This window comes from Dendrobates tinctorius, unplaced genomic scaffold, assembly GCF_039654945.1.
Source record: "Dendrobates tinctorius isolate UK_male_01 unplaced genomic scaffold, ASM3965494v1 ptg000422l, whole genome shotgun sequence".
Classification (NCBI taxonomy): Eukaryota; Metazoa; Chordata; class Amphibia; order Anura; family Dendrobatidae; genus Dendrobates; species Dendrobates tinctorius.
The window spans coordinates 1403590-1418711 of NW_027362086.1; the positions used below are offsets into that span (position 1 = coordinate 1403590).

Consider the following 15122-nt stretch of genomic DNA (forward strand, 5'->3'; position numbering starts at 1 on the left):
TAATCGTAGCCCCCAATGCCGGGTCGGCTTCGCCTTGGTAGCAGTGTACAGCAGCCCGGCTGAAGGTAGCTGTTCCTACCTTTGGCCACTGGGTATGCTGAGTCCGGTTGGGGCATTGTCTTTGCAGGTGGCCCAGCTGATGACAGGTGTGGCCGGGTTTCTAGCTGGTCCCCCTACAATCTTCAGTGGTTTGGGGCCCTCCAGGTCCATGGGCGGGCCCCTAGTGACCACCTTTGATCCGAACAACTTTGGCCTCCTGGCATCATGGTGTTCATTGGCCAGACGAGCAGCTTCCTCAAGAGTCGTTGGCCACCTGTCCCGAAGCCATTCCTGTGTCTCGGGGTTTAATAAAGAATCATTCTAACAGGAAGAGCTGGAGGACATCCTCCTTAGTGGTTGCTTGGCTCCCTTGTACCCACTGTAGCAGTGACAGCCGTAATTTACAGGCCCATTCAGCGTGGGTATCGGTTACGCGTTTTATAAGTCCGCGGAACTTTTGGCGGTAGGCCTCTGGTGTCAGCGCATACCGGGCCAAGATCACTTCTTTGATCCGCTCATAGTCCATACAGTCCTCATCAGGTACCGTGCGATAGGCGTCCGCTGCCCGGCCTGTCAGCTTGCTGGCCAGAATCTGAACCCGTTCCTCCGGCTTCACTTGATGAAGGTCACACTGCCGCTCAAAGTCCTGCAGAAAGCCATCAATGTCTTCCTCTCCCTCCCCCAACTGTCGTAAGGCATTATACTGGATCTTTTTGTTGCTTACTGTTGAAGGTACCTGGTCGAAGGCAAGAGCTCCCGCTGCTCGCTGGCTCTCCTCTCTCCGCTTTGCCATCTCCATCTTGGCCAGCTCCACTTTGGCCCGCTCTGCCATCTCCATCTTGGCTAGCTCTATCCTGGTCCGCTCGGCCATCTTTTCCTTCAGATCAGTACGCACATCAGCCTTCACCTCTCGTATGATCTCTACTGCAGGGTTTGGGCCATAGAGCGCCAGTCTGTTCTTTACCTCCCTCTGGAATTCAGTCTGCTCCACATTCACATTGGGGGGCGCTGCACTGTCGTTTTCCATGATGGCTGCTATCAAATCCACTTTTGTTTTGTTGCTGGCGATCAACCCTCGGGATTCCACCAGATCTTTTAATGTAGTCCTCTTTAACTTCTGGTAGTTATTTTCCATTCATTTCTTTCCTCCTGTAGAAGGGGTATCAAATCCCGCTGTCTGCCACCAGTGTAACGGGACTATCCAAGCTGGGGTACCTCTTTCAGTACCACCCCGTGTTTTCGGAGGTCCGCTCTGCGTTGGCTGGAGTCTGAATGAATGACGCTGGCTGGAATTCCTTGGTTACATGGGCGCATATAAAAGATCACTGCTTCTCCACGTATTTCCAGTCTGACAACACTTTACTCACAGGACACAGAATATATCACACAGATACAGAGAGCAGGCCAATATAAAAGCGGCAGGCCAGACATGCATTACAAAAGCCGCAGGTGGCCGGAGCCTGCCGATGTTTACTGTGGGAATTACAAAGGAGGGGGGAGGGCGGACAAAAGGAGAATATCGTGTCCCCTCTGCCCAGGGGCGCAGCCTGTGGGCTGATGCATTAGGGACATGCATCTCCCATAGAACCTATTATACATACATATAACTGCACAACATATTCTGGGTGCTGAGTGGTTCTGTAACACGTAACAGTACCCTTATATGGTATACTGTGGCTGCATCTATTAGTAATTTCTACATCTATACATAGCTCTGTATCTGACAAACAAGGCTTCGATCATTAAGAAGTTAGAAATTACTTAGTACAGCATTTTGATATTTTGTGTTGAAAGAAAACCTGTCAGTTAATTCATGCTCCTCAAACGACTTGCAGCATGAATCAGAGCCTGGCTACACAATTGGAGCCAAGTATATTGTTCTCTGAAAAGCTCTGGAGTTTCAGAGAAAATATTGTTATAAGATACGGGACCATAGTTGGTGACATCACCAGTGCCGCACCCAGCTGGCTTATCCCACTGCTGTTGCTAGTTGACATATCTCTCCCATAGCAACAGACCTGACAGTTACCTGGAATGTTGCGGGGAAAAACTGACTGGGTGCAGCATCGGACTAGTGTCGTCCCTGACTAGGCCTCTGGCAAGTACTTCGAAGCATATTTTCACTGAAGGATTTAGACAAAAATATACTCGGCTGCAATCATGCATTCAGGCTCTGATTCATGCTGCATGTGGTTTGGACAGAATGAATCAGCTCACAGGTTTCCTTTAAAGAGAACCTGTCAGCTCGATTTTGTAATGTAAAGTAAAAACATGGTTGTAATGGTGCTTTAATACTGAATAAATTGATAACTTTGATGAATAAATACGCTCTCATTCTTCTTTAATCACAATATAAGGCAAGTTTTTACAAATGTAAAGTCTTTCAAGTGCATTGACATATCCCCAGTGCACTTCCAGCCTCATTTGCTGATGGCTTCACACTAGATTTCCTAAGAATGATATATCAGATCCTTGCAGAAAAAGCATATTTTATATTTAAGGATAAGCACCTGCTTCGACACGAATTGTCTAGAAACATTTCCTTTTTACGCATTGTAGTAGACTGTATCTCTCGCAGACTGCTTCCCCAATATATCTTGCACCTACAGTGGGGAAAAAAAGTATTTAGTCAGTCAGCAATAGTGCAAGTTCCACCACTTAAAAAGATGAGAGGCGTCTGTAATTTACATCATAGGTAGACCTCAACTATGGGAGACAAACTGAGAAAAAAAAATCCAGAAAATCACATTGTCTGTTTTTTTTTCATTTTATTTGCATATTATGGTGGAAAATAAGTATTTGGTCAGAAACAAAATTTCATCTCAATACTTTGTGATATATCCTTTGTTGGCAATGACAGAGGTCAAACGTTTTCTGTAAGTCTTCACAAGGTTGCCACACACTGTTGTTGGTATGTTGGCCCATTCCTCCATGCAGATCTCCTCTAGAGCAGTGATGTTTTTGGCTTTTCGCTTGGCAACACGGACTTTCAACTTCCTCCAAAGGTTTTCTATAGGGTTGAGATCTGGAGACTGGCTAGGCCACTCCAGGACCTTGAAATGCTTCTTACGAAGCCACTCCTACGTTGCCCTGGCGGTGTGCTTTGGATCATTGTCATGTTGAAAGACCCAGCCACGTTTCATCTTCAATGCCCTTGCTGTTGGAAGGAGGTTTGCACTCAAAATCTCACGATACATGGCCCCATTCATTCTTTCATGTACCCGGATCAGTCGTCCTGGCCCCTTTGCAGAGAAACAGCCCCAAAGCATGATGTTTCCACCACCATGCTTTACAGTAGGTATGGTGTTTGATGGATGCAACTCAGTATTCTTTTTCCTCCAAACACGACAAGTTGTGTTTCTACCAAAAAGTTCCAGTTTGGTTTCATCAGACCATAGGACATTCTCCCAAAACTCCTCTGGATCATCCAAATGCTCTCTAGCAAACTTCAGACGGGCCCGGACATGTACAGGCTTAAGCAGTGGGACACGTCTGGCACTGCAGGATCTGAGTCCATGGTGGCGTAGTGTGTTACTTATGGTAGGCCTTGTTACATTGGTCCCAGCTCTCTGCAGTTCATTCACTAGGTCCCCCCGCGTGGTTCTGGGATTTTTGCTCACCGTTCTTGTGATCATTCTGACCCCACGGGGTGGGATTTTGCGTGGAGCACCAGATCGAGGGAGATTATCAGTGGTCTTGTATGTCTTCCATTTTCTAATTATTGCTCCCACAGTTGATTTCTTCACTCCAAGCTGGTTGGCTATTGCAGATTCAGTCTTCCCAGCCTGGTGCAGGGCTACAATTTTGTTTCTGGTGTCCTTTGACAGCTCTTTGGTCTTCACCATAGTGGAGTTTGGAGTCAGACTGTTTGAGGGTGTGCACAGGTGTCTTTTTATACTGATAACAAGTTTAAACAGGTGTCATTACTACAGGTAATGAGTGGAGGAAAGAGGAGACTCTTAAAGAAGAAGTTACAGGTCTGTGAGAGCCAGAAATCTTGATTGCTTGTTTCTGACCAAATACTTATTTTCCACCATAATATGCAAATAAAATGAAAAAAAAACAGACAATGTGATTTTCTGGATTTTTTTTTCTCAGTTTGTCTCCCATAGTTGAGGTCTACCTATGATGTAAATTACAGACGCCTCTCATCTTTTTAAGTGGTGGAACTTGCACTATTGCTGACTGACTAAATACTTTTTTTCCCCACTGTATATGATAGACTCTCTCTGACTCTCTCTCCGCACTGAACGCCATACCACTCTCTTATTCACTCCTACTGAATGTGTTTCGCTTTTTCAGGCTTTGATCATTCATCATGGAAAGTTTGAAGACCACGCTTATATTAATATTTGCTCTTTACATCAAACACAGCTGTTCAATCATATGTAAGTTAAAAGTTTATGATGGATCAAATATAAATAATGTGATTTTTTTTCCCTCTAAATAGCATGTTGTACAATAATACCTAGACATCTGTGCACGTATGTCTGTCTCTGCATTGACAACTGATGAAATAACTGATATCAATGGTTGCAGTGGCTTCAATCACACCTGTCCAGCAAATCATATATTGCAGCAAAATGGTTCAGGTGCTGGTCCAGTAAGAAAGGACAAAAGCGCTCCAGCTCCCATAAAATCGTAGATCTTAATTCTTCCATTAAAAGCATTAAACAAATGGCATGCTCATGTGGCACAGCTCAGGGAACAAGCGACGCGTTTCGATCAATAAAATCTTTATAACAGCTGGTCCAATAACCTGATCACAATGTTTCATGTAACGTTGGAGTCTCTGTCCTTGACCTCAGACTTGGAGTAAATGGTAAAAAGCTTAATGGCACGCATTTTTGGTTCAGTTTTGCCATCATTTCTGATCTGTTGAGATGCATCAGGCTCAGAAAACTACATCTGGTGCAAAGTATACAGTGTATGTGAACCGATCTTTAATGATTAATGAGCATTGCTTTTTATGCTAATTGTTCATTTTTATACTACTAACGTTTATTCTTTCCTTTCTTTTTTCAGCATTCCCATCTAGTAAGTATTTGCATGCTTTCTTCAGTTACTTAGTATGTAACATAATTTTAGATTGGCAAGAGACATGGTGCTGAATTTTTGCTGTGAATTATGTTTTTGTGTGCAGAGCTACAGTTTTTAATTGTACCCTTTTGGGTTACATATGATATTTTGATCACTTTTTATTGAATTTCCTGTTGGCGTTTTGAAGACAATGATATGGCAATTTTGTTGTTTCAATACTTTTCTCTTTACAACATTTACAGTATAGGCTAGGCAGTTTGATATTTTCTTAAATTGAACTTAGCCGCAACAGCACCAAATATTGCATACCGTACTTTTTATTTTTAACTTGGGAAAAATAGGAGAAGAGGTTGATTTAAGCTTTTAGGGATTTTTATAAGTTTTATCTATATTTTTAAAATATTTATTTTTCTTTTACACTTTATTTTTTAGTCTTCATATGAGAGTTAAACTGGTGATTCCTTGATCACTTGTTTTAATAGACAGAAAAATTACATTATTGAAATATTTAGGACAAATCACATTCTCCTATGGAGCCCAGCCTGTAGATGGGCATCACAGAGATACTGACATAGCAGTGACAGGGACGTTAAAGGGGTCTTTCTCCCTAGTATAGTGTTGGGAATATGCTTAATTATAGCAGCTAAGGAGTAAAAGACTGGATTATAATTTTCTTAGATATTGTCTGTGTAGCACAGTCCCTTTATGTGTGCTGATCCCATGGGTGCACAGAAAGCAATCACCAGATCACCATGATAAACATGTATATCATTGTGTGGCAACACACAGCCTCCTAAAGTGTATATTTTGGTCTTGGGTCAGGAACAGATTAATGGTTATTTATTACTAGATGGAGGCCCGATGCGCAGTAATGTCACGATGGGGGCAGGCTTTGCAGCATTGAGAATCTCTCCCCCCCATGTGCTCACCCACCTATCCACTCTCTTTCCCCATGTGCTGACTTCTCCCATCTGTGCTCTCTTCTTTGACCTGTCTACCCCATGTGGTATCCCCCTTGTCTGCGGTCTCTCTCCTTCCTGTGCTGTGTTCTCCCCTCATGTGCTGTCCCGCTTGAGCTGTCTCCCTGTGTGCTCTGTCTCTCACCCCTGTGTGCTGTCTCTCTCCTCCATCTGCTGTCTTCTCCTCTCATGTCATCTCTTCTTTGACCTGTGTACCCCATGTGCTGGCAGGGAAGGAAGCAAAAGACAATACTGACATTACAGCAGGAGATCGCAGAGGATACATTTTGTGAGGTAAAATATGGTTTAAAAACAGTCAGTGAAATATTTTACCTCACAAAATGAATCCTCTGTGATCCCCTGCTGTAATGTCAGTATTGTCTTTCGCTCCTCCCCTGCCCAGGAGATGTGGTATGAACCGTACACGGTCAGACACAGACAATTTTTAAAATGAAGTTTCGTTCATGGGAAAACCCCTTTAATGTGACCGGCTTCCTTTGCCTGTAGACACGTTGCGCATATGCTGCCAGGATCAGCTGAATGATTCATGCGTCAGTGTTCCACTGGTGGTATCGTGCAAGAGACTGCGTGAGTGTGTGATTGGGAGTGAGAGTGATAGTGTGAGTGTATGAGTGAGTGTGAGAGTGTGTGAGTGTGAGCATGAATGTGAGTGTGAGTGAATGTGAATGTGTGAGTCTGAGTGTGTGAGAGTGTGAGTGAGTGTGTGCCTGAGTGTGTGAGAGTGTGAGTTTGCAAATGTGTGAGTCTGAGTGTGTGAGAGTGTGTGAGAGGGTGAGTGATTGTGTGAATGTGAATTGTGTGAATCTGAGTGTGTGAGTGTGAGTGTGTGTGAGTGTGTGAGAGTGAGTGTGAGTGTGAGAGTGTGAATTTGAATGTATGAGTGTGAGTGTATGTGTGTAAGTGTGTGAGAGAGTGTGAGTATGAGTGGTTGTGTGTGAGTGTGTGTGAGAGTAAGTGTGAGTGTGTGAGTGAGTGTGAGTGTATGTGTGTGAGTGTAATTGTTTGTGTGAGTGTGTAAGTGTGTGTGAGTGTGTGAGTGTGTGACTGTGTGACTGTGAGTGTGTGAGTGTGTGACTGTGAGTGTGTGAGTCTGAGTGTGTGAGTGTGAATGTGTGTGACTGTGAGTGTGTGAGTCTGAGTGTGTGAGTGTGTGTGTCAGTGTGAGTGTGTGTGATTGTGAGAGTCTGAGTGTGTGAGTATGTGTGAGAGTGTGAGTGTGAATGTGAGTGTGTGTGTGTCAGTGTGAGTGTGTGAGTGAGTGTGTGTGAGTGTAAGAGTGTGAGTGTGTGAGTCTGAGTGTATGAGTGTGAATGTGAGTGTGAATGTGAGAGTGTGAGTGTATGAATGTGAGTGTATGAGTGTGATAGTGAGTGTGAGTGTGTGAGTGTGAGTGGGAGTATGTGAGTGTAAGTGTGAGTGTGCAAGAGTGTTATTGTGAGTGTTTGAGTGTGAATTTGAGTGTATGAGTGTGAATGTGTGTGAGAGTGTGTGAGTATGAGTGAGTGTGTGAGTGTGAGTGTGTGTGAGAGAAAGTGTGAGTGTGAGTGTTTGAGTGAGAGTGTGTGAGTGTGAGCATGAATGTGAGTGTGTGACTGTGAGTGTGTGAGTGTGAATGTGTGTGAGTGTGAATGTGTGAGTCTGAGTGTGAGTGTAATAGTGAGTGTGAGTATGTGAGTGTAAGTGTGTGAGTGAGTGTGAGAGTGTGAGTGTGAGTGTGTGCTATACGCGTACACCGTGGTGTGCGTACACCGTACGCACCACACACACTCTATACGTAGCGTATAGAGTGTGTGGTGCGTACGGTGTATAGAGTGTGTGTGTGGTGTGACAGTGTTCCGCTGGTGGTACCGCACAATAGGTTGGTACCAGTAGCAGTTTCCATATTGAGACACCCATCACTTGAGTGACATCTGATACGGTGACATCTGAAATGAACAAGAAATGAAAACACTACAAGGCAATTATATAAATAGATAGCAAAAGTGTGTCACAGTTTCCCATTTGCTTTCTGTAGAGGCAATAAACTTTTTTTTTTTTTTGTAATTACACTCATGCGACGGATTCTTAAAACACTCACCTTTTTTGTACTGCATCACTACTATTCTATTTTCTTTTTTTATAGATGCGAAGACATGCCAAGATTGCAATAAAGATGCCACTTGCAAACCGTTGACTAATTACGTAGAATGTAGTTGTCCTAGCGGAACGGCAGGAAATGGTTTTAACTGCACGAAGCTTGTGTTCTGTGATACTGCCAGCTGCTGTCCACAAGGCTACACCTGGAACGGACTCACAAAAAACTGTGACGATATTGACGAATGCGCAACACATACTGATAAGTGTGCCTCGACAGCCTCCTGTACTAATAGGAACGGCATCTACATTTGCAAGTATGATGCAACGATTCTATGTCCTACTAAACCATGCAGCGGTGATCAAGATTGTGTTAAGATAAATGGAGAAATGCAGTGTGTTGATCCTTGTAATGATAATTATCACCAAACATTGGATGGATCCAAAAGGCTGGTCAATGACAGTACTGGAAGATTTCAAACTGATCGATACTATTTTGGCTGGTTCAGATATACAGCGGGCTATAGAATGAAAGAGGGGCCTGCTGGAGCACTGAAATGTGGATCTCTTAATCCTTTTTCTCTCAATGCTACTTACCAATCAATTACACAAAATGTGACAACAGTTTCGCTTTGGAGTAACACAGACCCTCCAATCACTGGACCATCCATACAGATGAAGGTCTGTCCTGGAGGATTTAACGTTTACAAGTTTTCTGGAAGCTTAAAGTTTGAGGTGTATTGTACAGGTGTGTGATACCACAGCATATTTTTTTACATAAAAACTGTAGAGTTTATGCTTGCAATAATTTCATGCTTAATCTCATGAACAGCAGAATAAACCATCTGTAGTAGCAAATCATGATGATGAATATTTATGGCTCTTTTGAACACTACTGTCATCATAGTGTGTTCTCAGAAGTCATGACATTTCCAAAGTAATAACCGTGCTATGATAGCCTATAACTGGCCATCACTTTTCTAAATATTTACTAAGTAGTGAAGTATCAAGGGGCATCTAATATGTAAGAGAAATAATATACCGCCACCTCTAACCATTTGAGAACATAGCATTAAAATAATTACAATTATATTTTAACATGGATTTACATTGCTGAAGAAATGTTTTAATTCAAATTAAAAAATGCTTTCTTTTAGAATCCTCATTTGTCATGCAAAGATAGACCCTTGGCCATTAATCTGTTACTGGTATTGCAGTGATAATATGTTATTTCAGCATGTGAACAATAATTACAACAGCATTGATGTTAGTGAGGTTAACACACTGAAACCAGTGATTGATTACTAACTGATCCTTGCAGTAGAAAATACAAAATCCAACTTACATTCAAGGAACTGCTCTAATTGGATTTGCATTGCAAATATGACTTAACCTAACTGCTTGACTACTTATTTTAAATGCATATAATTTCTTTTTATTTTCAGAAAAAGAACCAGCTATAACAACGATGAAACCCACTACTACATCCACTTCTAAACCAACTACAAAACCCACTACAACCTCCATTCACGTACCCATTACAACATCCAGTACTACCTCTGCTCCTGAACCCACTACTACCTCCACTCCGAAACCCACTACAGAATCCACTGCTACCTCCATTCCTGTACCCCCCACATCACCCAGTACTACCTCCGCACCTGAACCCACTACTACCTCCACTCCTGAGCCCACTACAGAATCCACTGCTACCTCCATTCCTGTACCCCCCACATCACCCAGTACTACCTCCGCTCCTGAACCCACTACTACCTCCACTCCTGAGCCCACTACAGAATCCACTGCTACCTCCATTCCTGTACCCACCACAGCACCCAGTACTACCTCCGCTCCTGAACCCACTACAGTTCCAACTACTTTTATCCTTGATACACCCACTTCTGAACCAGAGACAGAGACTACTGATTCACCCACATCTGAACCAGGGGCAACGACCACTGATACATCCACTCGTGAACCAGAGCCAAAGACCATTGATACTCCCATTTCTGAACCACGGACAGACATCACTGATACATCCACTTCTGAACCACGGACAGACATCACTGATACATCCACTTCTGAACCACGGACAGACATCACTGATACATCCACTTCTGAACCACGGACAGCCATCACTGATACATCCACTTCTGAACCACGGACAGACATCACTGATACATCTACTTCTGAACCATGGACACACATCACTGATACATCCACTTCTGAACCATGGACAGACATCACTGATACATCCACTTCTGAACCATGGACAGACATCACTGATACATCCACTTCTAAACCACGGACAGACATCACTGATACATCCACTTCTGAACCACGGACAGATATCACTGATACACCCACTTCTGAACCACGGACAGACATCACTGATACATCCACTTCTAAACCACGGACAGACATCACTGATACATCCACTTCTGAACCACGGACAGATATCACTGATACACCCACTTCTGAACCACGGACAGACATCACCGATACATCCACTTCTGAACCACGGACAGACACCACTGTTACACCCATTTCTATACCAGGGCCCATTCTAGGGTCAACATCACATCCCCCTGATAGCTCCAATGACCAAATAAAATTAAAAATTTCCATCTTTAGCAATTCCGTGCTGAGCAGTTTCCTTTATAGCAACGTGAATGCTACAATGCCTTTATATGTAGTGCTGGAGGCTGAGAACAGCCAAGGAAGCCAAAATATTTTGCTTATCAATTCAAAGTTTGACAGTCAAGATTCTCCAATAGAAGATCCAGATTTCTTGAATACATTTTTAGCAGATGAGTAAGTATTTTAAACATTTCAAAATGTTTTTCTTTAATAGTTATCTTTATCAAATATTTTGTTAAGGCACAGTTCCATACGTCTTATGTTTAATATAAATAAACTTATACTGCTTATATACTGTACAGTAGTTCAATGTAATTAAGTGCTTGAAGCTGAGGACACCTATGGAATTAATTTATGTTTTGCTATCAGTGTAGAATTTTTTTGTTGCTTTTAAAAATTAGTTTGTTTAAGTTGATATGAAATATGGCCAGCAACTTAAAGGCCTTATATACAGCATTCTGTAATGCTGTATATATGCTCCCAACCCGACCTGCAAGACAAGAAAAAGACATTTTATTATACTCACCTGTGGGGTCGTCTTGTCTGAGGGGTGTCAATCTCCTTGGTTATGTGCCTCCCATCTTCTTATGATCACTGTGTGGATGACGTAGGATGCTTGATCCATACAAAGAAAAAAGGAGGATGGCGATTGTAAGAAGATGCGAGGACCCGGACCAAGACGAGTGACACCCAGCAGACCAGACCATCCTGCAGGTGAGTATAATAAAACGTCTTTTTATTGCCTTTCAGGTCAGTTTGTGGGCATATATACAGAATTATAGAATACTGTATGTCAACCCTGAAAGGTGTTGGCCATATCTCATATCGGCAAAACCTGGTGACAGGTTCCCTTTAAGAAATTGAGTAAAATTGTATTAATCATTAATTAAGTGCTTAAGGTTCAGGGCACTAAATAATAAATAATAAATTCCATGTATGATAATGAAGTCTCTCCAATAGAGGATTCAGATCCCTGCTAAATATTTTCATTTGATGATAAAATATCTAAAATATTTCAAGACACGTTAGTTTGTAATAATAGCTATCTATATAAAATATGAGGTCAAGACACAATTTCCTGCTTCTTATATTTAAAACAGACATGTATTATTTATATACAAAATTCACCATGAATAATTAAGTAATTAATAAAGTAAGTAATTATGCAGATGGCCAGTAATTATTCAGATGACCATCCCATAAAAAAATTATAACTGTCTGTCTATATTTTTATTATCTATGTATCTATGTGGCTCTCTGCTGTATTATCTATCTTTGTATTTGTCTGTATAAGGATGCATTTACTCTGCATTACTATTGGGAACAAGTGATCCTAGCAGTGCCTGCTTTCTATGATTATGGAGTGTAATCAGGCTGCCGATCACCCAATCGACAAACAAAATGTTCATTCATCGGGTGAAATGATTGCTAAGCTTGCTTAAAAATAATCATTCTTGGCAGCTTAGCATCCTGTGTAAGCAGGACATGTACTTCCAAAAACAATCACAGCCTATGCGCACAGACTGACCACTTATTGCTCTGCAGTCAGCCTGTCTAAACTGGCTAGTAAATGACCAACGACTGGCAAACATGTAGATGATGTTGTTTCAAGATGCAGATTGAGTAGTGTAAACCCATGTTAAGTTAGGCCTAAATGTTAAAGGAATTGTCAGGACAAAAAGAAAAGTTTCCAAGGGACTTGGATGAATAAAAAGCAAACTAATTGATACTTACCTACCAGAACCCATTTGGATCCAGCGCAGTCCTCTCCGTGGTTTGCGCTGAGACAGGAAGAGAAGACAACATTGTTCCACCAGCAACAGGGCCATTGTGACCTGTGATCAGCTACAGCAGTCTGATGGTTTGAGCAGTGCGTCCTTGGATGTTTTTCTGATGAGCTGTTGCTCAAGTCACTTGACCGCTGTAGTCAATCACAAGCCGCAGTGGTCCTGCTGCTGGTGGAACAATTATATTTTCTCCTCTTTTGTCAGAAAGACCATGAAGCAGCCTGCACCGGATTCAGGTGGATACTGGTAGGTGATTATCAATCAGTTTGATATTTATTACAGATACAACAACTTTTCTTTTTGCCTGGACAACCCTTGTAACTGCTGAATATTTCTTTTAAATAGAAATGGCTTTATGTTTTTGTAATTTGGTGCATTTTTGTTGGTTTCTGCAGATGTCTGGAAGAAAGTAATGCACAAACTTCTGACCTCACATCTATAGTCAAGTGGTTCCACGTATCAGGAACACCAAGCAATGACATCTGTAAAGCCAAGGCAAGTACTTCAATTGTAGATAATGGTGCTTCTCACAAAATTAGAATATCACTAAAAAGTTAATTTATTTGAGTTCTTCAATAAAAAAAAGTGAAACTCATATATTATATAGAGTCATTACAAACAGAGTGATATACAGTATTTAAAGTGTTTATTTCTGTTAATGTTGATGATTATGGCTTACAGCCAATGAAAACTCAAAAGTCATTATCTCAGTAAATTAGAATAATTAACAAAAAACACCTGCAAAGGCTTCCCAAGTGTTTAAAAGGGTCCCTTAGTCGTTTCAGTAGGCTCTACAATCATGGGGAAGATGGCTGACGACAAATATTCAGAAGGCAGTCATTGACCCACTCTACAAGGAGGGTAAGACACAAAAGGTCATTGCTAAAGAAGCTGGCTGCTCACAGAGTGCTGTATCCAAGCATATTGATGGAAAGTTGAGTGGAAGGAAAAAGAGTGTTAGAAAAAGGTGCACAAGCAACAGGGATTACCGCATGCTTGAAAGGATTGTTAAGAATAGGCCATTCAAAAATTTGGGGAAGATTCACAAGGAATGGACTGCTGCTGAAGTCATTTCTTCAAGAGCCACCACACACAGACGAATCAGAACATGGGCTACAAGTATCGCATTCCTTGTGTCAAGCCACTCATGACCAATAGACAACGCCTAAAGCTTCTTACCTGGGCCAAGGAGAAAAAGAAGAGGATTGTTTCTCAGTGGTCCAAGGTGTTGTTTTCAGATGAAAGCAAGTTTTGCATTTCATTTGGAAATCAAGGTCAAGGTCTCAGAGTCTGGAGGAAGAGTGGAGAAGCACACAATCCAAGCTGCTTGAAGTCTAGTGTAAAGTTTCCCCAATCAGTGATGGTTTGGGGAGCCATGTCATCTGCTGGTGTAGGTCCACTGTGTTTTATCAAGACCAAAGTCAGTGCAGCACTTCATGCTTCCCTCTGTTGACAAACTTTTTGCAGATGGATATTTCATTCTCCAGCAGGGATTGGCACCTGTCCATATTGCCAAAAGTACCAATAGCTGGTTCAAAAACTCCAATAGCTGGTTCAAAAACCCACCAAACTCAGCCGACCTTAACCCCATAGAGAATCTATGGGGTATTTTCAAGAGGAAGATGAGAGACACCAGACCAAACAATGCAGATGAGCAGAAGGCTACTATCAAAGCAACCTGGGCTTCCATAACACCTCAGCAGTGCCACTGGCTGATCACCTCCATGCTACACTGCATTGATACAGTTATTGATGCAAAAAGAGCCCCGACCAAGTATTGAGTGCATTTACTGAACATACATTTCAGTAGGTCAACATGTTGGATTTTAAAATTATTTTTCAAGCTGGTATTATAAAGTATTCTAATTTACTGAGATAATGACTTTTGGGTTTTCATTGGCTGTAAGCCATAATCATCAACATTATAAGAAATAAACACTTGAAATGGATCACTCTGTTTTGTAATGACTCTATATAATATATGATTTTAACTTTTTGTTTTGAAGACCTCAAATAAATTAACTTTTTCATGATATTCTAATTTTGCGAGAAGCAACTGTATGTGAATAACACATTTCAGGGTGTTACATTCTTCCTTTTTTTTCTCCAAAAAGTCTGCAGCCAAATGTAAACTACAAGTCAATAGGAAATTAACTGAACAAACATTTAATAATTTCTGGTGGCTTTTTTAATGATTGTTGATTTAAATCAAAATAATAATAAAACACAGGATGCTCTAGGTGTAGCATTTGTTTTGACACATTCTCCATTAGAGATCCAAAGTGTTTTGCACTTTTTAAAAAAAAAAAGTAAAAAAAAATCATAAAAGAATTAATCTAAAAGTAAGGACTTTGCATCTTACAGACCATAAAACACAGACAAGGTACCCTGTTTCGTCAAGGTGTTTTGACAGAATTCTAAATAAAACATAGAACACATTGAAAATTGTGCAAACATTTTGTGATTTTTGCTGTTTACAACAGTATTAGCCAGCTCCACCAAAATGGGCAGTGTAGGGCTGAATAGGGTGTGTCAAAATCCTCACAGCAAATTCATAATAATT

The 15122-nt window shown here is 41.5% G+C and overlaps 1 protein-coding gene across 1 annotated transcript; it reads left to right on the forward strand.

Annotated features, from left to right (window-relative positions):
* Nucleotides 1-4357: 4357 nt before the first annotated feature.
* Nucleotides 4358-8888, forward strand: LOC141076732 (uromodulin-like). The gene is made up of 2 exons (XM_073564011.1): nt 4358-4427; nt 8182-8888. The coding sequence occupies exons 1-2, from the start codon at nt 4358-4360 to the stop codon at nt 8886-8888; spliced, it is 777 nt and encodes a 258-aa protein (XP_073420112.1).
* Nucleotides 8889-15122: the final 6234 nt, after the last annotated feature.

What these genes read in the sequence shown, in the direction of transcription:
- LOC141076732 (XM_073564011.1), top strand. Translation starts at nt 4,358, where the DNA reads ATGGAAAGTTTGAAGACCACGCTTATATTAATATTTGCTCTTTACATC. An exon ending in ACACAGCTGTTCAATCATAT is followed by an intron (nt 4,428 to 8,181) that starts GTAAGTTAAAAG and finishes CTTTTTTTATAG; the next exon opens with ATGCGAAGACATGCCAAGAT.